At 41.2% G+C, this 23476-nt stretch overlaps 1 protein-coding gene across 17 annotated transcripts in view; it reads right to left on the minus strand.

Annotated features, from left to right (window-relative positions):
- Window positions 1–23476, minus strand: part of CACNA1C (calcium voltage-gated channel subunit alpha1 C) — a 481405-nt gene that overhangs the window by 57691 nt on the left and 400238 nt on the right. For all 17 annotated transcript variants that reach the window (XM_082784794.1, XM_082784789.1, XM_082784786.1 and 14 more), the window contains exons 22-29: window positions 22269–22375; window positions 21155–21242; window positions 20605–20712; window positions 19867–19919; window positions 19613–19759; window positions 18635–18836; window positions 18018–18176; window positions 14428–14538 (exon numbers count right to left, since the gene is read on the minus strand). In XM_082784794.1, coding sequence (XP_082640920.1) covers window positions 14428–14538; window positions 18018–18176; window positions 18635–18836; window positions 19613–19759; window positions 19867–19919; window positions 20605–20712; window positions 21155–21242; window positions 22269–22375 — 975 coding nt within the window. The remainder of the gene's footprint in view (window positions 1–14427; window positions 14539–18017; window positions 18177–18634; window positions 18837–19612; window positions 19760–19866; window positions 19920–20604; window positions 20713–21154; window positions 21243–22268; window positions 22376–23476) is intronic.

The raw sequence follows: 23476 nt of genomic DNA on the forward strand, positions 1-23476 counted from the left end.
CCAGTGAATTCAGCATTGCTCCCAGTTGCAGTAATTTAACCTCACCGGAAGCAATGACATTGCATTAGCATAGTTGGCACATCTCAGGAGAGATTCAGGCCTGGAAAGAAAATGTCCCTTTTTCATTGCTATCACAAATAGCTGCTTTGGAGTTTTGTGAGACCACAGTTTATCTGTAGTCACTGCTAAATTCTGTGGAGTTTCTCCAGATTTACACTGTGAGCTCTTTCCCCTGGGATGCTCTGCTGAGTCTCATCAGCCAGCTCCTCACTTGAAAGTCATGGGCTGGCCTGCTCTGGGGTCACAGAAAGACCAGCACCATTGCATGTTACTGTGTGGCTGTGAGGTGAACTCAGAGAGCTCTCCTCTTCCTCCTGTACATCTTAGCTGAATGATCAAGAGGAACCACGGATATGAATGCGGTTTTACTCAACCCCACATCCAATATACTAGTGTTGAATTAAAGAAACACCTTCCTTTCCTCCTCACCTGCTCCCTCTGTTTCAAACAGAAGGGTGAAAAACAGGAAGATATTATTCACAGTAAGAAAGCTTAAAGAAAACAGAGAACATAGATGCTTCATTTGTGTGCAAGGTAATGGAATCCTTCCTAAAACGCTACCCTCTTTGGAGACATTCACCTATGAATGGCCATTACTCAGGTTTGATTCAGACCTCATAATCTTGTCAGGAGTTATGAGCACATATTAAGAGTGAATTACACCCCTGCCCTGGGGACTTGCTTCTTGTGACCTCAAAGTACCTCACTGGAGCGTACCAGGGTGGCTAATGACAGACAAGCTGAATGAAGGGAGAGCTTTCCCTCTAGTAAAGAGGTTGTATTTCCAAATGATTTTTCCCACCAGAAAGTTCTGTATACTTTTCCCAAGGGGAAGGAGGTCTGACTGGAAATGAATTGATGGCACTGTTTGTTTTTGCAGTACAGGAATTTAGAGTGCAATACCATATTTTACCCTTAAAGGGAGACACTTCACCCTGATTTAGCTGTATAATTTCATGTCACATTATGGTAGCCCAAGGGGTATGCTGGGGAAGGGTAGTCACCCTCTCTTGTGGGAGTTCTCTGGAGGTCTATGAAGCTTTCAGGGAGAAAGGAGGACAGAAAGAGACCAGGAGGATTGGATTGAATATTCAGAAAGCATGAAATAACCCCACCGTTAGAGCACTTTTTTTTTTTTTCTTTTCCATTTTTTATTTCCCCAAAGGTAGCAAAGAATAGTGAATCATCACATGATCCATATGTTAATGAAAGGCTGAGCATAAATATGCAGTAGCTGACTGGAATGGAATCTCATTTGTGCGAGGGGAGCAGACATTGTAGCATTTCAGAATGAGTATGCCAATCATTTTTAGGTTTCCTAGTCACTGAGATTAGCTATCAAAGAAGCTGGGGTTTGTTTTGGTACTAATGGAACCACTGAAATCTCTGGAGACCATTTCCTTTACTTTCTGTGAATATGAGATCCTAAACACAGTATCTAAGAAGCCTCATTAACAATAGGGAAATCACCCACTGGAGCCTGCCTGAAGGTCTGAGCTCAGAGTCACCTGGGAACCATAATAAGAACAGGAGGGGGCTGGAGATCCATTCAGCTATGCTGAAGCACAGAAATCCTCAGTGGAAGGGTGTTGTTTGAGTCTTGGTACCAGCTGGGTTATGAGCATCCAGGCCTGTGGGAGCTGCAGGGTCACTTCTGTATTAATTAACATGGAGTTATTGGTCTGCTAAGTCCCAGGTTTTAATTTCTGTCTCATATGAAGTGCTTTGCAAAAATTAAATAAACAAACAAACAAACCAAATAGAGAAAAGACTCTAAGGGTGAAGAGCACAGCAAGGGCCAAGGGTGTTCACTGGGTGGGATCTGAATGCACTGGAGAGCATCTGAAAGGGTCAGATACTCTCCAGTGGAAGAAGGTGCCGCAGTGTTCTAGGATACCAGGGAAAGATATGCATGCTTGCATGTATGTATGCATGTATGAATACAGAAAGAAAGTATCAAGGATGAGAAAATGAGACATATAGATAACTACAGGGACTAAAAAGGAATCAAACTGACAGAAGAACCTTGCTACCACTTATCTGAAGTGAACCAACATACTCAAATGACAAAAAGTAACATTAATCTTAATGAGTAAGAGTATATACGAAGGAGAAAAAGGGCTTGATTGATATTCAGTGTGATTCCTTATCAAAAATATCCTGCTGATCGTAAAGGGCACCAAAGCAGACTTTGCTGGTGACTTGAAAAGTGGGATGAACTGCCACAGTTTGGCTGATGCTTAATATGTGAATTCTTTTCTGAAAATGCAGCATGCTATTTGGAGTTGTGAGAGTCAGTTTTCAGACTCCATTAAAAGAGGATTTCCTGGAAAGAATTTTTGCAAGGGACAGTTTCATTGGAAAACAGAATAAAATCAACTGACATTTACCCAGTACTGTGACTTTTGGCATACCTTCTCACAGCATCTTGGAGAGATTCGCATATAACCTGAGAAATCTTACAAAGCTACAATAGGTGCTACCAAATGGAGATAATGCAAGTTCTGTTATGCTAAGATACCATTTAGCCATAACAGCAATCAGAGAAATTAGCAGAAGCTAATAGAGAAGGAATAAAGTGGAGGATGCAGCTGCTTGAAGCTCCTGACAGGCTGCGGGAAAACAGCATCTATTTGCATACTATCTATCAGCTCTCATCCATTGACGGATTAATTCTGAGACACAGGCTCCCTGCAGTTCACCTACCAGTCACTGTAATGAGTCACTGCTGCAGGGAATTGCACAAGTCCCCCCTGTACTCCATCAAATCTTTCTGCAGACAGGGTGCAAGGAGAGGAGCTTTTCAGCTCCCCAGACAGTTCCAAAGGTGTGCTTCATTCTGAAGAGGTCTCCTACCTCTCTCTGCTTATTCCATAAGCAAATAAGACCAACTTGTAGAACAAGATAGGTGCTCAATAACGTTGATATTTAACTTTATCCTCTCTCACTCTGTTTCATGCTCTCTCTCAAAACTCCCACATAAAGATGTCAGTGAAAGCAGACAGGTGTCCCTTGGTGCCTGAAAGCCTGTCTGGACATATTGGACACAGACAGAAACAAAAGGAGCTGTAGGACTTGAACGGTTCTGTGATCTGGATAAAGATCCCAGATGTTTATTTCAAGGTCACTGGTACAAATCTAAGATAGCTTGTTACTGGTTAAAAGTGACCACCTTCTGATTATTGTGTGAGAGCCTGTAGATCCTAAAGTGAGTTACTGGTCTCACAACTTCTAGTGGACAAATATCTCAACCACACAGAAACAAAAAAAGAACTAAAAGAATAAAAAACCACCATTGCCTGAACAGAGATTCCTAACTCCTGTTTTATAAGCTTACACATTTACAGAGGCTGGAAATACATAATCTCTTGTGTTAGAACGTTTTTTTATGCTCTCTACACCTACAGATAATCAATAATATTGTGGAGACATGCTTAGAGAAGTCTTCATCATACCCAGTTCTAGGAACTGGGAATTCCCATTTCCAGATCTTGCAACCCAGATCGTTCCACCAGAACTGTATTTTCTAGATGTTCTCCTGAGCCACTCCATTCCCACCTATGTGATGGTACAGTTATCTCACACCTCTCTGTATTTCATCTCCTCTAAAATGGCTAGTAGTACGCTGCACTCAATCACATGGGAGGTTTAAAGTGCGATGTTATGGTCACAGGTCCTCCAAAGACCGGGGCAGAAACAGCATGAAGGCAATATGGAAGCATATATTATGGAAGCGTCTCTTACTGTTGGGAATGATTATATTATATTATATTATATTATATTATATTATATTATATTATATTATATTATATTATATTATATTATATTATATTATTCAAGGCAACATGCTGGGTAGGCCTAAGGACATGAAAACAGCAAAACATGCTGAAACTGGATGATTCAACTAGCTGACCCTGATGTCAGAGCTAAGAGCCTGGACTGCGCTCAGCTGCCTTTGAAGAAGGGGTGAGCTATGCCTCAGAACAGTAATGCCTAAGGCCTCCTTGGCATAAATGCATGAAAATTAAGCCAAAATAACAGAAAGCACTCTCATCAATGCTGCTGGCCACCTAGAAAAAGGGAAATAAACTTTCTTAGCTTTCCTACAGGTTTGTTGTAGCACAGTGATACCCTATGAGGAGTTGGGCCCTTTTCCTTAGGAGGAATAATTACACCAATCGTTTAGCAATCATTGTCCCACAATCAAAACCAGACTTGCTCTCAGCAAAAGGAAATGAAATCAATACCAGTCTTACTGGAAAGACTGAAAAGTGAATGTGATGGCTTGCTATATCTGAACAGATCATTTATCACAAAATGGATTCTGTGAAAATGTGGCTGTCAAATTCCATTAGGAAAGAGTTGTAAATACTCAAAGACTTTGCAAAGTCTATAAAAAGTAGGTCTCAATGAGAATGAAAAAATAAATTATGAAGGCAATAAGCCAAACCACCAACACGAAAAAGTGTCATGAAAAGAGCAAAAGGCTAGGCTTTGCTACCTAAGACAGTCTGTCTTCTAAATTAGGACTGACATCCCAGTTTAGGGAAGAATGATTCAAAAGAAGTAAAACAAAACCTGTAAGAACATAATCTTTCAATCTTTCAGTCTGAAGAGCCACTTACTGTGTGGGAAGATGAGACAGTGTCAGGAAATGTCTGAAGAGGCATTCCAAATAGAGGGCTGGACTTAGTTTCTCTTGTTTCTGTATGCACCATGGGAAAGGGCTAGGACCACTCTGCCATGGTTGCTGCATGGTTAGTGGGTACTCACTGGAAGAAAGGCATGGCCTCCCAGAAACAGGCTAGTAGATATGTCTGGTATCCATCTATTTTTTTTTTTTTTTTTAAGGTAAATTTAATGGAGGGTAAGTTATCTCCATTTTCAGAAAGGCCTGATTTTATATGGATTAGAGCAGTTAGCAAAACAACGCCTACTTTCATGTAGTCCATCAATTGCAACTTTCAGAAAGAGTGTGGTTACTCTCATTTACACTCGGGGAAGCAGGAATATAGAAAACTAAAGTCTCCAAAATCCTAAAAACGCCAGATGGATGGCAGAGAAGAGAAGTCATCTCTCTTTGACTTCATTCCAGTGACCACTCAGCAGTGGAAATGTCGTTTCCTAAACCAATGAACAGTTCTTAACAGGGGCTGCACCGCAGTCTGTTATCTGGTACCATTCTTACATGAAAAGAAGATTCACATCCATGAGAATATTTGACCCCTTAAAATAACCTTACATGAAGTGACAGAAGGTTGGGATTTTTCTTCTGTGAGTGAGAGCAAGTTGCTTTTCCCTGGATCTGTTCCCTTACATGCTGCTGCAGACACTGTCTGTGCTGTTGTGAATGAGACCCCAGTGCACCATCCCACTGGGCTTTTAACACTGTGTGAATAATTTTCTATATTAAATAATTAAGTGTAATAGCTAATACAGCACTTCCCACACTGTTGCATTGTGCAGTCATATCATTATTTTTGATCATTTATAATGACATTAAAACCCTCAAGTGCCAGACTGAAAATAAATCTGTCACAATGTTGCAGTAATATGCAAATTCTCTGGGTACATTTGCTGTGAAGGAAATGGTCCTCTCTCATTGAAGCTCTTACGAGGTTTCTTTAACATTTTTTTCTGCCTGCTGAATTCTCCACTGATCCTCCAGAAAGCTGGAGGATCACACAGCTCTAGCTGATGAGTGTTAGAAATGTCACACATCCTATAAAACAATATTTAAAGGATCTATTTGTGTGCAGAGAATTGTTGGCTTCTTCCTCCAAAAAGAGAACATCCTGCAGTTAAACAATGCAACATGGGAAGGAGCAGATCAAATAGCCTTTTTGCCCCTCATCAATTGTTTCTACCATTATGTGAAAGGACCACTTTTTTGCACAAAGAGAGAAATTTGTTCTGTACACTTATTTCATTCTTGGCCTCTTCTTTGGGAGTGACAACAAAGAAGCCAACTGGGATGTAGCCCTTCTGTGATGTAGGTTTTCCAGGAGGAAATTGGAGAGACCAGCATACTTCATTCAGGATGCCAACCAGCCTTTAGAAGAAAGACTTTGATGCTTCCTGACCCAGATTCCAGAAGAGGTATGAGCTAGGATTTACTGCAAAATTCCACTTCTCATCATCAGTCTAGTTTCTTCTGTTACATTCACCTACCAACTGTTTTCACACTGCATGACTTGTTTAGGTGGAGTCACGCCTATGCCATCTCAGAATATAAGCATATGCACAATAGAAAAACTTTAGTCTGGCACTACTTTCCTTTTCTTTGAAGTGTTGGGAATGGCCAGACTTCCCCTCCCACACACACTCAGGAACTGGTGAGGGACTCAGTGAAATCTGGAAGTATCAATGAGGATTTGCTGTACTTTCACAGTTATTTGCTTACTGACTCCTCATTTGTGGAAATTGTTACTAAAACAACCTAATCCCTGAGTGTTCTGATGCAAATTTCTTTTTCTGCACTAAACTGGAGAATTTGTTGTTTAAGGCTCTACAGTTACATCAGGTACACTGTTTAACTTAATGGGTCGGCACAGTAACACACCTGGATGTGGTTCCTTTTTCTTTTCATTGTCACTTCTGTGTCAGATGTCTCCATAACAGACTCCTGAGTGGTTTCAGTTTAAGGCCTGGAATAACAGCAGTGTTGTGGCCGTGGGCTAGTGGGATGCCCTTCCACCTTCTGCAATAGTCTCAAAGCCAGGCTGCTTCAAGAGGGCAGTGGCACAGACTGTGCTGCAAAAGACCCACTTCCTTTCTTAGTCTCTCTTTTCTTTCTTTTGGACAAAATGCAGATAGAAATTCCATCAAGCAAGCAGAATCAAAAAGCAAGTCTACCTGATGACCCCCTGTTCCAACCCACAAATGTGTATAAAGGATTGAGATAACTTTATCATCTACGTCCACAATCATTATTATGATTATTTCTTGACTTTACATCAAAGTCACCCAAACATGCTGCTCTGACATACAGTACATGTATTTTCAGTATCACTTGGAAAAGAGGCTCATTTTTCCTCCCAAACCTACAGAAACAAAAGGCTATATGGTCTGCTCTTCACATGACATATATGCCATGCAAGATGCATGAAACTCCTGGCAGACAAGTAATCACAATAAAGAGAAAGCAGACATCTAAGTAATGAGGAATTAAGATTTTTCCCTTTTCTAGTGTATTTCTGAAAATCTTGGGCCTGAATGAGCAGTTCTTTGGGAGCCCACACTAACTGCATACATACTGTGCAGTGTCTGGACATGCATTTCAGAAATGCCAGGGACTTCTGGTCATCTAGCTGCAGGGTTTGTTGAAGCAGCTGGCAGTAATTCCAGCTGGGCTACTGGCTATATAAAAGATGCAGAGGAATATTAAATGTATTTAGACCTCACCCAGAAAAAAAAAAGTGGGGTAAAAAAGAAAAACATTTATGGGGAATCATGCTGTTGTTAAGTTTTTGCAACAGAGCTGAGACTATTCCAGAGAAGCGGGGAAATACACTGCACCTGATTTTTATTGCAAATTATTTTGATGAAACAGTATGCAGGAAGGTTCTGTGGTTGAGATACTGATGTGTTTGAACATGGAGACCTGGGATGTCTGCCAGAAAACTTCAATAAAATGTTGAAACACAAAAAGATGTTCATTAGCTTAAAAGCTATGGATTTTAATTCTCTTTTTCATTTTTTTAAAAAACCTCTTTCCATGTCCACTTTTCCTTTCATCCTTGTTCCTGTTCTTCTTTTCCTTCCATTTGTTTTGTCCAATCATTTATTTCTCCATTTTATTAATATCTTCCTCTGTCTGAGTCTTTTTTGTTTGTTTGTTTGTTTGTTTGTTTTCATTTATTTTTCTCCCTCTTTTTTTTTTTTTTTCTCTTTCTTTCTGTTTCTTTCTACCTTAAGGAATATTCTGTCCTTTCCCACTTTCCATAATCTGTGTATGGCTTTTCTTCCCATCCAGATTTGGTTTCCCTCTTCTTTTCTCCCAGACATTGTTCTTCCTGTAGAGTTAGTTCTCTCACTTCCTTCAGTTCACATACATTATTACCTGACTATTCCTAGTTCTCTCCATGTTGCTTCTTACCATCATCATCAAACTGAGCTCACTCTTCCTATTTGTTGAATGAGGTATATTTTTCCCACCCCTAGATCATGAAATATATAAGCTTTCTTACCCCTTCCTTTGCCATTTAATACTCTAACAGAAGCAGAGTTAGAGACTGCCCTTTCTGTTGCGCTGAGTAGACGAATCAATCAGCAAATGCTCTATGTCTAGATGCTGACTGCCCGAAACAGAAAGGGTAACACTGAAGCCGAAGAGATGAAACAATTAGAAACCAATTGCTTAGGTTTTGAACCTGCCAAAATAAACAGACAAAATCTACAAAGAGACCTTTGACAACCAGAATCGAGTATCTGAAGCCCATGAGAGGGAGGCAGCTATCTGCACCGTGGGCTCTGCATGGCTTCTTCTGAGCCTGTGGATAACCCAACAAAAATGAAGGAGTGTTTATACTACCTACACATTTATACAACCTACACTACTAATTTATACCACTATACTTCATCCTAGACCATGTGATTTTTAACCAAACATGATTCCTTTGTCTGCTGGATGGAACTGCAGTGCTTTCAGCAGTGGGCAAAAGTCCACATAATTGTAACCAGGTTTCCTGATATTTTTATATCAGTGCAGAATGTCTTTGTTTTCTCCACATAAGCTGGAGAAATAAAACATTGTGATGAATGGTGCTGGGGCAGCATCCTAAGCTGTTTGGGTATTTCTGAAGGTACTAGAATGGAGAACTACACAAAGCATTAGATTTCCAAAATTAACCCACCTTGTTTCAGTGGTGCAGTAAATAGATTGAATATAAATCTCAGTTGCTTGGAGCCTCTATCCTGATCAAGGAATGACTGATTATGATCTTAGTGAGAAAGAAGAATGTAAGTAGTATGAGGCAGCCAGTGTGACTTCAGGAGAGACTGCTCAGAGATCTGTTTATAGGCATAAATGTACTAGAAATGGAGTAGTAAAAAGGGAACAAAAACAGATGAGTCATTGTGCAGGTTTGAGAAGAGATAACAGTGCATCAAATGCATGATAAATGCTGAGTGAGAGGTGCTTAAAGAGGAATAAAGAAGGGCAAATACATCAGGAGAGAAAGAAACACTAAGGACAGGTAGATCCATCAGTAAGCAGAGACTAAGAAATAACCATGGCTGATATTCATGACTTCCACAACTCAGAGGGTCATAGCCCTTCCTGGGATCACATTGGATTATGTGCCTTGTACTGAATGTGAAACTTGTTTGAAACAGTGCACAGAACTCTGAACTCTGCTACAGGAAAATGACATTAAGGAATGGCAAGAATTCAGAGGAAAGTAGCAGTGATAAATGAAGGACTGAGCTAACTATCTGAGGAAGGACAGATGGCGTCGTTACAGGCTGCTTTACAAGTAACATCCATAAACACCCAGGGAAGAAAGGTGCTGACAGTGTCTGGCAAAGGGAATAGACTTGTGATCTGTAGTCCCTCTGATAGTCATAATTCCACAGAGGAAATCCCCAAGATTCCCTTTCCACACACAGACCTGGATTTGACAAAATATATGACTGTGTGCTTTACTTTATGCATGGGAGTAGTTCCACTGGTATATCTTCTATGCTTTGAGATGACAGAGACAGTGGTAGAAAATCCAAAACTCTCAGATTACTAGTCCTGCCCTTGCTAATAGGAGGACGTATGAAATATTTCCCGAAATAAAATTAGATACATTTCATCAGTAAAACAACCCATTCCGGAGAGCTGGAAAGATCTGAAATTCCTGCAGGAGAATCCATCCCCATATTAGCACTTATGTTGACAGATGGTGCAGCTTCATATGAATAGGAATTTTAAGTCATTTTTTGTAAGTTGAAAAGATAAATTCCAGGCAGATTTTGTAGAGCAGCTGGTCCTTTGTAGACCGCTCCTTGCGGTGACATTGTTAAGAAGCTAGGACAGTGGTAACTGTGAGCACACCAGACAGCAGAGCACCTCTCATTCCCTTCAGTAGTTTTCTTTGGAAAATGCACGAAGTAGCAGCAGCTTTCTCCATGCAGGAACTGGAAAACAGCTCACCAGATGGGCTGGAGAATTTATAAAATTAGAAAAACAAAGCAGCAAAAGGCCTTGGCTCAACAGCATTACTTCTAGACTGTCTCTTTGAAGTAACTACTTTTGAATTAGTTTATGCGCTTTAGCCAAGACAAACACTCAGGTCCATTTGGGAGTTTTGCTTCAGAGCAGCACATTAATACTCTGTAAGGAGATGGAGGGCATGTAGTAGATGTTTTCTATATCAGCAGCCTTAATCAACCCAAATCTCTCTTGCGCATTGTTAGCACACCCTCCTGCCAAGACTGCATCAGACACAGATGAGCTGTCTTATACTGTGCTTATATTTATCTTGCAAGAAACCTGGGAGAACTGATCCTCTCCTCCACAAAATGCATCACACAGAAACACAAGGGCTCTCAGAGGCTGGCCTTGCCCCTGCCCAGCATGTGCTACCTGTACCCACAGATAGCTACTACAGCTAACATACCCCTCTTCTCTACAGCCTCCCTGGAGACTAAACAAACCAAAACACTTCACAGAAGATGGCCAATAAAAAGCTGACTAGAGCAACCAACCCCCAAAATAACAGTATGTTTAGTTAGGAGAACCTTTGCCTTTCTACCTCCTTCACATATTTTCTCTAAGTGTTAGAAGATGAGCCCTGTCTCAGACGTGGCTCCTTATTCCTACAGCTGGCTTTTCAATAAGTATATCTCTGCTCTTACCATAAGGACTAGTTGCAGGGCTGGATTATCCCAATTGAATCTTTGCAGTCAGGCAGATATGTGCTCCTACTTAACGTCTGTGCATCTGACTGTATATTTACTTTTTTTCACCTTCACTATCAGGAGCAGCAAATAAGCAGGACACATCTCTTCACAGAATATGAGCAAAGAAAGAAAAACTGTGTGCATTAAAAAATCTGTGCACTCAGAGACTGCCAACTCTTCCATTAGTACACAAGCAGTAAGTAGTATTGTAGTGGCAATAAACTGCTATTACTTTATATAATACTGAACACCACACCACTGCCTGCAGCAGGAATTCTGCATATTGGGAACTTCCCTCCATGAGGCAAGTCCCCATGGTGACTTCTGTAAGGAGCTATGGTGGTAGCAGCTCTTAGCATCCCAGAGATCTTTCCCAGTTCCCTTAGCAATTCTTTGTGGCAAAGGTATGAATAAACAGCAGCTTGTTCTAATTTGCACAGATGGAAAAAAATGTGATCCCATATTGTTGCTGCAGACCATTCATTCCAAGGTGCCTTTAGGAAGTGACTGTGCAAAGAAAAGCTCTGTGGCAGCTGCTTCAGAGTTACAAGTCAGTTAGTGTGCTACTTGCTGTGGTGGAGGGTTAGCTGCTGCATCCTCTGCTGGGCTAAGCACTGCAAAATCATAGAAAATAGAGTGGAGTTCACCACCTTCAGTTCTGTGCTCAGTTCTGTTCTGCCAGTTTCTCCTGGGTATTGTCACTAAGGCAAGAACACAACACCTTCAGCTACCTAAGTTTCCTGCTTTCTTGTCAGTTTTACTGACAACAAGCTTACAGCTTCTTCACTTTAGGTACTCTTCAGACAGAAAAAAAGTGATGTTGGAGCACAAAATCAAATTGAATAAAAGAGCTTAAAGTCTGGTTTGTGTTTTACTGCTCTGGAAATAGCAGACAATTCTGCATTTCTGCATTCAGCATTCTGAAATTGCCGTTTGGTACCTGGGAAACACTAAAATACCATTTTGCATCTCGTTTCTTTGTTTGGTGAACTTGGTTGGTTAGAGGGTAGGGGATGGTGACTGCCAAAGTGATGTTCACCCAGGTGACACAGTGAAATCTTTCTGGACGTTTTCAGCCATTATTCCTAGGGACAACCTCCATCTGCAAATATAGGTAGGTTATTTTATATCTTGTGTGATAGGAGGACACAGGATTAGGCCAAGCAGAGGGCTGTGCTAACAATTTTCTCCATGCTGAGATTCCCATATCAGAACATATTCTAGGCAGGTTCGAGTTCAGTCCAAAAGGGGAAGCCTAAATATGAGCACACTGTGCACCCCAGTGTTGGTCCACATTGGTCCAAATAGTTTTCTGAGACAGGTGGTTTCCTTTGGAGAGCAGGTTTGGCCAATAAGGAGCAGGGAATGAAGGCTGCAGGCCAAATCCTTGTACTGAATGGCAAGTTACACAAAGCACTGGTACTCAACACAATCCAGTGTGAATACAATACTGGTGACACTACTTTTTGCTGTACTAGTTGTTTTCACAAGCTCATTCCTGTTTTTCTTCCCTGTAAAACCTGTGGGCCCATTTAAAAAAAAAAATGTTTATTTTCCCAAAGGTATTTAATTAAGCTATCAATTTAAGACAGTTTAATTAAATAGATTTGAACTACTTTTGGCATACAGTCCAGACTGTGGTTTTAAACAGATTTATTATTTTATGTGTCTGTTCTTTCAGGATGGGCAGGGCCCAATCTGAGCTTGGTGTCTCACACTTAGTTGAGAAGACTTTATTAATAATCCACTATTCTGGTCACAAGGAAAACTTCTTTTATATACTCACATTTACTATACTGTAGTAGCTGGAGATATAAATTGGAAATTACAAAATCATGGAAAATAGGGCTGAGAGGAATTTTGTGACATAATCTAGTCCATCCCCCTGTCCCAAGGCAGATTATACATTCCTAAACTGATTCTAAGGAAAAGTTCGGCTAACTTAATCTTAAAACCTCAAATGATAGAGATTCCACAATCTCTTTAGGCAATCTGTTCCAGTGTTTTTCTATTTGGAGGATACACCCTCATCAGTCCTCAGCTGATTTTGCTTAACTCTTTGTGGTTCAGCAAAACTTGAAAAGGAGATTGAACATGGGAAAGTAAGGCGAGGGAAGTAGAGGGGACCTCCTATATCATCAAGTCCAGCTCCTTACTGCTAGAGGCAACAATGTCAGGTAAAGCTTTTCCTGCATATGTACAGAGCTCAATATTTGAAGTGGTTGGACTCCATCCCTAAATGGTCAAAATAAATTCTGCCAGAGAAACTCATCTTTCTTAAGGTTAAGAATCTCTTGTAAAGTAGAACCATGAAATCAAAAGAGAATTGCAAAGCCTGTGAGATACAATTGTGGGTATACAATGTGCAGATAATATTTTTCTCTGCCAGAAGATTTGCTCACTAATAGACCACGCAAAATGTCAAAAGTGAAAAGTAGATCCCTCCTGAATATTGAAATCCCGTCTGAAACAGATGATGATACGTCTAAATTTCCCAATGTAGTGTTTGAGATCTCACAAAAACGTCAGTCCTTCACAAGGACAGCATGAGATGTTTCCAACCTTCAAGAGAACTACATTTCAGAAAGGACAGTGATACTGGGTTCAGGAAAAAATACAAAATTGTGACTCTACTAGAAGAATTCCTAGATGCTGTGGAAGAAGGTGAGAGGCCAGGTAGCAGTAAAGTCAACACAGAAATAACAAGAGAAAGACTGAGTTCAGTGGAATGGCAGAGCAATGTTTCTGAGTTGAGGATGAAAAAAATATTAGTTTAGAGCTGGGAGCTCTTAACTTCAGTGAACCTCTACATGTTTAATGAGAAAGACATCTTAGTCACAACTGATGTTTCAGACAGTATTTGCCAATCTTAACATTTCAAGGTATCCTTCAAGATACAGAACGCCATGGCCCAATGGACAGGACAATACTTTCAGACAGGACCTTCTAGGGTGCTGAGTATTATCAATGAAGTATTGAATTCAAAACTAAAGTAATTCAAACTAGCATTAAGCCATAGTCCTCCCAGAAGAAACATTTTTTTTTCAAAGGCTCATAACCCAAAATGAGTCATGCTTTATTAGCATCACTTAGGCCAGGAGACTAATCATAGGATGATATTTCTATTTCATTTTAAGAAAGTCAGAGAGAACATCAGAATAATGTTCAGCATGGAAAACATGTTATAGCCTTAACATAGTGTCACTATTATAACTTAAGGAAAACAGAGAACTAGGAACCTTCTCTAGTAGCAGGTGTCGCTGTTTTTCTGTATTTATTTATTTATTTAGCATGTCTACTCTCCAGTGAAAATGTTATTAAATACACACGAGACTCCAATCCAGAGAGCAACTGTCCAGCTCATTTATCGGTGGGGTGATAGATCAGAGAGTTTCACCTCCTCCTTCTCCTCACAGCTGCCCCGCACACATGCACACACACACAGAGGCTGGGAAACTCTACACCTAAAGCACCTACCTTAGGTTTGAAGGCGATTAATTTCAGGACCATCTCGACAGTGAAGAGGCCAGTGAAAAGCATGTTGAGGATGTTCATGGCTTCCTTGAACATGCAGCTCTGACCGTAGTGCTGAAAAACAGTGTCCCGAGAGCAGTGAGGAATGGACATGCCAGCTAGTTGGTTTTCCACAGGACTACTGCTAATCTCCCTCTACATCAAGGTTATCTAACATAAACCCCAGCATGCTCCATTTTTTCAATTTAGAATTCCCATCTCCCTTCAAACATAAGCATTTCTATACCTCTAGCCATTTTTACAATCTGACTCTGGATCTCATCTCTTTTTAAAAAAATCTTTTTGATTGGGAGCTACCAAAATCATACTTATCGTTCCAGTTGAGGGTTATAAATCTACATAATGGTACAAGACACTTTCAAATTGTGTTTGTTATATTACCCTTCCCTAACACCTGGGTTACTTTTTTTTGTTTGATTGCTACTGTGCGGTGAACAGGGGGTTTCACTGAGCTGTTCATAATGATATCAGGACATTCCCTGAATAATTGCACTTGATTCAGGATTTTGCAAAGTACATGAACAGCTCAAATCGTATCTTTCTAATATGCATTATCTCGCGTTTGCCAACTCTGAATTAAATTTGCAATCATGCTACCATTCACTTAACTTTATTAATATCTTATGAAGTTACGCTCTGGCATCTGTTAATTCAAATAATATCTTCTGCAGATTTTGCCACCTCATTTTTCATATCCTTATTTCAAAGTCTTTATACTTGGGACCCATTACCTTATTTCAAAGTTGTTTTTCAGTTCATATTACAATACCTTGTTTGTAGTTGCTTAATTTTGACATTTTTAACCACCTGGACTGAATTTTCCCATTCTGCATTGGATCAGGGTGGTTTATTTAAAGGAGATTTAGTTAAAACAATTCAGATACATGAAGGACAGGCTAGGATTTATTGAGGAATTTTCAAAGTTGCTCGTGACATTTTCCTTGAAAGACTTCAGTACCTGCAGGTCTTTGGTTAAAAACTTGGAATTCTAATCGAATGTGGCTTTTCTAAGTTTGAACCAAAGTGTAAGTTTTTCAAAAACTGTGCTTTTCTCGGGATGGATATAGACTTAGAATCTCTGAAGATGCTGTCCTGCCTGTGGGCTCACAAACATCTCACCAGCTTCTAGATCTATCTGCCCTGTGCATGCCCCAATGTCACAGCAGCTGAGCATGCTCCAAAGCTCCCAAGTGAAAACAGCTCCCCTCTGCTGCTTCATGACAGTATAGCAGTAGATGCTTCAGCTGAGAGAAGAGTGGGACTGACTCAAAACAAAAAGGAAGGCGATAGAGACCAAGGGCAAAGGCAGAGTGGAAGGAACAAGCCAGAAAAGGACAGGCTTGGGTAAACCTGGGGGACAAAGCAGTCATTGGTCCCAGCCAGCATGGGTTTGTGAAGGGTAGGTCCTGCCTAACTAACCTGATTTCCTTTTATGATAAGATCACCCGTATGGTGGACCAAGGGAAACCAGCTGATGTGATTTTTTTTGGACTTCAGCAAGGCTTTTGACACGGTTTCCCATAGGATCCTACTGGACAAAATGTCCACCATACAGCTAAATAAAAACATCATACGATGGGTGAGCAATTGGCTAACGGGCAGGGCCCAAAGGGTTATGGTAAATGGGGCTGCGTCAGGCTGGCGGGCGGTCACCAGTGGGGTCCCTCAAGGCTCCATTTTAGGGCCGGTACTTTCCAATATTTTTGTAAACGATCTGGATGTAGGAATAGAAGGTATTTTGAGCAATTTTGCTGATGACACCAAACTTGGAGGAGTTGCGGACTCGAATGAGGGTGGAAAGGCCTTGCAGAGGGATCTGGATAGGTTGGAGAGCTGGGCGATCACCAACTGCATGAAGTTCAATAAGAGCAAGTGCCGGGTCCTGCACCTGGGACGGGGAAACCCTGGCTGCACGTACAGACTGGGCGATGAGACGCTGGAGAGCAGCCTAGAAGAGAGGGATCTGGGGGTCGTTGTAGACAGCAAGTTGAATATGAACCAGCAGTGTGCCCTGGCAGCCAGGAGGGCCAACCGTGTCCTGGGGTGCATCAAGCATGGCATCGCTAGTAGGTCAAGGGAGGTGATGTCCCGCTCTACTCTGCGCTGGTGCGGCCTCACCTCGAGTACTGTGTGCAGTTCTGGGCACCACAGTATAAAAAGGACATGAAACTGTTGGAAAGTGTCCAGAGGAGGGCTACGAAGATGGTGAAAGGCCTGGAGGGGAAGACGTACGAAGAACGGCTGAGGTCACTGGGCCTGTTCAGCCTGGAGAAGAGGAGGCTGAGGGGAGACCTCATCACAGTCTACAACTTCCTCGTAAGGGGGTGTCAAGAGGCAGGAGACCTTTTCTCCATTAACGCCAGTGACAGGACCCGCGGGAACGGGGTTAAGCTGAGGCAGGGGAAATTTAGGCTTGACATCAGGAGGGGGTTCTTCACAGAGAGGGTGGTTGCACACTGGAACAGGCTCCCCAGGGAAGTGGTCACTGCACCGAGCCTGTCTGAATTTAAGAAGAGATTGGACTGTGCACTTAGGCACATGGTCTGAACTTTTGGGTAGACCTGTGCGGTGTCAAGAGTTGGACTTGATGATCCTTAAGGGTCCCTTCCAACTCAGGATATTCTATGATTCTATGATTCTATGAAATGTACAGAACTGTTTGTGTCTACACAGGTTCATTCCCTGTCTGAAAAGAACATAGAACTTCCTTTTTGTTAACTGACCACTTAGTAAAGGTTATGTCTTATTGCCCTTTATTGCTCTTCCACCTGCACATGTTAATCTACTACCTTTATTTGCTATTCTTGTAGATCCAGCTGCAGATTTTTCTTTGGTGAATTCCCACTAGATGTTTGGAAAACCCTCACACATTAAGGATAATGAATGCAGTGTAGTGGGTAGTAGAGCAATCAGTAGCATCACTAGTGAAGCAAGTTAGGCAAACAACTATCAAGAAATACTTTAGGTGGAGTTGATCCTACTTTGTGGTGATGGAGTAGAAAATACAGCTTCTAGAGGTTCTTTCTCAACAAATTTATATGATTCTTAATGTAGAACAACGGAGATAATAGGGACCCTCAATTCCCACTTTACTTGATTGCCTTGTTTGCCAGCTTATTTGCTCCCTAGTTTTTAACATAGAAAAGGCTAAAACTTGAAATTTAGATGTTAGATGAGTGACAGTTCAAGGCTTATTCTTGCATTTCATAGGAGACAAGTCAGAATTGAGAAGTCGCGTGTTACTACGGAGGCCACTGAATTGACAAGTGATATAATTTTTTAAAAATTTGTTTTAAAACAAGATAAACAGGATTGTTGGAAGCATCACATATTAGCACAAAGAGGAGAGGTAGGTTCCTAATTCTAACTAAATATCATCATGAGTGAACACAGTACAATGCCTTTTATCATGTTCCTCTCCCTCAACATATGGTGTGAAGGTGAAATTAAGTTTCAGCCTCTGTTATTTCTACATTTCCCCAAACAAGGTCTAATAATTCACCACCTGTGAGGTTTTCTGCTTGCTTACTTACTTGCATGGCCAGGCAGATGGTGTTCAGCAGGATCAAAACGAACATCAGGTATTCAAAATAGGTGGAGTTGACCACATACCAAACTTTGTACTGATACTGGTTTTTAGGGATGTATCTCCGCAGAGGCCGGGCCTTCAGAGCGTATTCTACACACTGGCGCTGTGAAAGAGGCAGGGTAAGTTTAAAAATCAAAAATGCAATATGGGATTGATCAGCTACTCCCAGATATAAAAAAACACAATGTGTTTCAAGTTATTTTCTGAAATGACAATGCCTGGAAGAAGATTTTCTAATCTTTCTAATCTGAATGCATATATTCTACCTGTTGTAGAGATCCATATGTATTTACTTTAACCACAGAGTGCTGTCACTTTCATCTAATCTCAGTGAATCAAATGGCACAGCACACATTTTAAAGTAAATACTTTCCTTTGTACAAATCTTACAGCAAGATTTTTTATTTTTACTTTTTAAGCCAGATTTCTTAAAGATGGTAGTGAAGCCAGCTTATATCTTGTTGGCACTTTCACATGTCCCTCTATGGTTATATTTCTCTCTTAAATGCTTATTCTCAACATATTTTCTATCCTTAGTGGCAGTAAGTTATTGTAAATTACCTGGTTCTTGTCCAGCTCACAGTTCTTGTATTCTTGTTCTCCTTGTTCCTGAAATGTGACGATGACGAAACCAACGAAGATGTTCATCATGAAGAAAGCAATGATGATGATGTAGATAATAAAGAAGATGGAGATCTCAACCCTGTGATTATAGATGGGTCCCACATCCTCCATGTGGGAATCAATGGACCTATACAGCAACCTGAAAGCAAACAGGAGCCCAATGCAGAGAAAATCTGCAGCTGTCATGAGGCCTTATAGGTGATGTTATAGAACTCAGTTTTGTGATTTTCTTAGATTGTATCAAAATTACCTCACTCACAGATGCACTGACTTGCACTGATCTGAGTATAAACTCTTGCAAAAGAGAGAACACAGCTTTTATTGACTTTATATGTTTGAACCTGTTCAGCACTTTTAACATTTGTTAACACTGCAGTTGGCATCACCTTGTAACCCATTTCAGGGGCAACCCCATGATAACCTTGCATGCCCATGTCACTCTGACTGAGTGGAACTGTGGGAGTCCTCAGCCCCTGTGACAAAGAGAGGATAGCCTGGTGAGATATCCTGTGTCTACCCATATTGCACAGTTAGCAGTGCTGTATTTCAAATTGGACCACTGGCTCCATGGGGAAACCTGCAGCACATAGCAATACTGGTAAGTGCCTGACAGGTGCTTTATATCCCTTTATGTACATAATATTTGTATTAATATTGTCATTACTGCTGCTACTGACAATCATTTATTGAGAACCAGAGACAGTGCTATACACTGCTTACAAGTACAGGAACCACAATTCCTACAGGTCCTGAGGAATTTAGTACATACCCAGTACTACAATGACTGCTGCTATTGCTACATACAATGCTTTAGAGTTTTTGAATACTTAGAATGGGAAAGTCTGTTCTCTGAGTTTCCTCTTTTGAAATGAATGAGGACATTACTAGTGTTGCATCATCTCAAGAAGCACTCACTCTGGCCAGCCCTCAAAGGTTGAGACAGTGAAGAGGGCCATCATGGCAGTCAAGACGTTGTCAAAGTCAAACTTGCTGTTCTCCCAGCTCCGGGGCTGGATCATTGGCTGGTTGACCTCACCATCCTTGTACGTAATGTAGTACCCTCTGTGGGTGGAGAGGAGAGAGAGAAAGTGACAGAACTGCACTTCTAGTGCCAGGCCCTGAGAGCGTGTGGCCAGGGAAATGGGCCGAGTGGGAAAGGTCAGACTCACCTGCACTCTGCTGCTGTCTGCTTGGAGCTATCAGTGCAGCTGTAGAGTTTGCCCTTGAAGAGGAAGAAAGAAGAATGAAGCTTCCTTTCTTGACAGTGCAACAGTTAAGGCAGATCATGTACTGAAGGCTGCACTTACTACTTGTGTAACTTCTATGGGTATGTTTACATGCTCTGTTGCAGGCAGATGTGAACAAACTCTATCAAGAGTTGCCTGCATCTAGGTAGTTCAAGAGCACAAGCTTTCATCTGCTTGCACAGTGCTTTTCTGTGTGTGTCCTGAGGTGTATGTACCCCGAGCGCTGCCAAACACTAATTGTCCAAAGGGTGGTGAAGGGCACAGAAATAAAAGCAGATGTAAGGAAGTGAATGAGTAACCTCCAGTAATTAGCTGGCATACCCCATCTTCTACAAAATGGAAGGTAGACAGCCTGCAATTACCAATCCTTTAGAACAGCCCCCTTCACTTGTCATGCCACAAGCAATTTAGAAAATAGTGTTACTCATGTTACTGGTGATTTCTTACAGTTACAGGTGGAGCACAGCAGTTCTGAAAATACCTGATCCAGTTTTGGGAAACGCCTGGTAGCAGAAGCCCAGGTAACTATGATAGTGTCCCACACTGTCTTTCACATGGAAGATTTCATCTCCCCTCCTCAGAGTTTTTCCTGATATTTTTCTTCCCACCCAAGAAAACTGCTCAGTGTAATGGTTGGATGAACGGGTCCAATGGTTTTACCTTGAACAACTGAACTCCAATGCAGGCAAACATGAACTGCAGCAAAGTTGTGACAATCACAATGTTTCCGATGGTTCGGATGGCAACAAACACACACTGGACCACATGCTGCAATGGAAGATAGGAACAAAAATAACTTGCAGGACTGTCCTGAGCTGCTCTGGCTAGGAGTGAAGCCCAAGGCTACAATGACAAATACAAATATTTAATTCAACTATTACCCGTTAAGTGTCAGGAAAGGGGAGAAAAAATCAGCTTGTTACTTTCATCCTCGTACTCTTGGAAGCAGGCAGAGAGTGGTAGGAAAATTCCAGAGCTTAGCTCTCTGAATGGTCCAGTAGCAGAGCCTTACATAATTGGGCACCCACAAGGCCCACAGGAAGGATTTAACTAATACTGCAAGGCTTGCGAACCCATAAAAAACCCTAGAAAATGACATCATTTAATTTTTGTGATGAGGCTTGAACACTACTTGAACTGTCACAAAAGTCCTTGCAACCTGAAATAACTCAGATATATACTTTACGGAATACATTGAGACTCTTCTAACCTTTAGCCCTTTGGCTCTGTTGATGGCCCTCAGTGGTCTAAGTACTCGCAGAACACGCAGGATCTTCACCACATTGATGGCACTGGACCTGGAAGAAAGTATTATAAAGCTTGAGACAGACAGAAATATAGGGGGTGTGCTGCAAGCAGAGATGGATTTCACCCACTTTCTCATCTGAAGTCCTACATAACCTTAGGATGCTTACCATAACTAGAGAGTAAATTAATTTCTACTTGCTCTGGCACCTCAGGAATAAGGAAATCACTCCCTGGTGCTATCTTAGTAGGTCTTGTTTCCTGATCTGTGCAGCACCAGTATATGTTCTCTTGGCTTTGACAGTCTCTGTTGTATTACTGAAGGGAATGCAACATGGGCAGGGATTTGTATTTATTTATTCTTATAAGCAAGGCAAGTTGCCAAATATTCTGTAGCTTTCTAATGGAAATTGTGCCAATATGTAGGCATCACAAGATATTTTCAGATAGGGCTCATAGAAGTTCTCTGCTGAAATATTCACAGAAGAATGGACAGTCTGGGTGACTCAGTCATTACAGGTATACTGTCCAGGTAGGTCCTATAACTTATTAAGCAAATTAGCAAATCAACTAATACAAAATGGAGTGACAGAAGCAGGCTCAACTGATGCTGCCACCAGTGCTCTGCAGATTCTTACATAGCTTTTGAAGCACTTGATGATCTTCCATTGACCAAGACTCATGGTATATTAGGAAGTAGAAAATCACTATCATCCCATTTTATAAAGAGGTAATGAGAGCTCTGGGAAGGAACAGTAAGTCACTTAACTGTCCTGAACTGATAAAGTGACTCAGAAATCTTGGAACAAAGCTGAGTGTTATGATTCCCAATGGATCAAATTTCTTGTTCTCATTTGCTCTTTCTGGAAGATGTTCCCTCCAGGTCGTTAGTATAGCATTTCCCAATTATCACATCCCCTCATGAGAATGAATTCTAATGCCTCTTGAATCATCTGAGAAAAATACCTCCAGGCTCATGAGAAAAATCTTACCCAGATAAGAGAATGAGATTGAGGTATCATCTCCCAGCCCAGTCCCACTATCCCAAAAAACCAACCAATTGAAAACAGCTCACTCACTGGATCCCAAAGGAGATGAGAGAAACGCTGACCACCAGCAGGTCTAAGATGTTGAAATAGTTTCTGCAGAAGGAGCCCTTATGGAGGAAAGCTCCGTATGCGGTCATCTGCAGGAAGGCACACGACACAAACACACTTTGCTGTTAGCATCTGTTCAGAAACCAAACTCATCTGGTTGTGCTCAGAGTATATATTTGGGTAGGGGTGGTATTTCTAACATAGACAAGACAATCTACCCTCAGGCCCCAAAGGAGAAGTTGAGTCCCCATGGAAAGAAGAGAGAGTGAAGAAGACAGTAAGATAACTATGAAAGACCTACCTATGGAAAGCCAACACTAGGTGCAGTGAGAAAAATACGCACTTAGAGTGCACAGAGTATATAACATACTGAATCAGTAAAGCAGAGAAAAGAGTGTTTGCAAAAACTACTCATTGCAATCCTATGCATTTATTTTATTTATTTATTTTTATTTTTCCAATGGCAGAGGACACTTGTGAGTATGATACTAGTATTTTATAAAGGCCTCTTTAGTTAAATTGAATAAAATACATGAAACAAAAAGGGCTCTTTTGTGATGTTTTTCTGTGGTTATACCAGGTGCAGTGGACAGTTGAGCTCTCTTTCTTCTGTGAAGAAAGAACAGAATCCCTCCAGGGTTTCATGCTTTAGAGCTGCACTGAAGCATCAGGCAGAATTCCTGTTCTCTTCAGTTTGCTACTTCTGTATGCTTTTTCCTACCTCTACACAGTTTCCTTCCTTTTTATTCTAGAAGCAGTTCCATTTTCTACTTTGTTTTCCTAACAGAACCCAAGGGTTCTCTATGGTTCCTTGAGACCAAGAAGCCTCTTTGTGGACGTAGTCATTACGAATATCACCCAGGTGAGGAAGGGAAAGATTTTACATATTTTACAGGGGAGGCTCAGCCCCTTCTGGATATGAAGGGTTATTGAATACTTGCTGGTGCTAAGGAGGATGTCACAGCTCCAGAGGTGGATTAAGAGCCAGTATAAACAGAAATGGGTCTCAGCCACAATGTCAGACCTAAACCCTTCTGAGTTCTGGAGAGCAAAGGTCCTGATTCTGAATTTTAGAATGAGCTCAGTTTCAGAATGTGACTAGATGTGTCTGGCATGGCGAAAGAGGGAGAAGCGATAATCGTATTTTTACCACCTACCTTAGCATCAGTGAGTAATCTAACATAGCTGCT

Source organism: Aythya marila (assembly GCF_965140915.1).
Source record: "Aythya marila genome assembly, chromosome: 1".
Lineage (NCBI taxonomy): Eukaryota > Metazoa > Chordata > Aves > Anseriformes > Anatidae > Aythya > Aythya marila.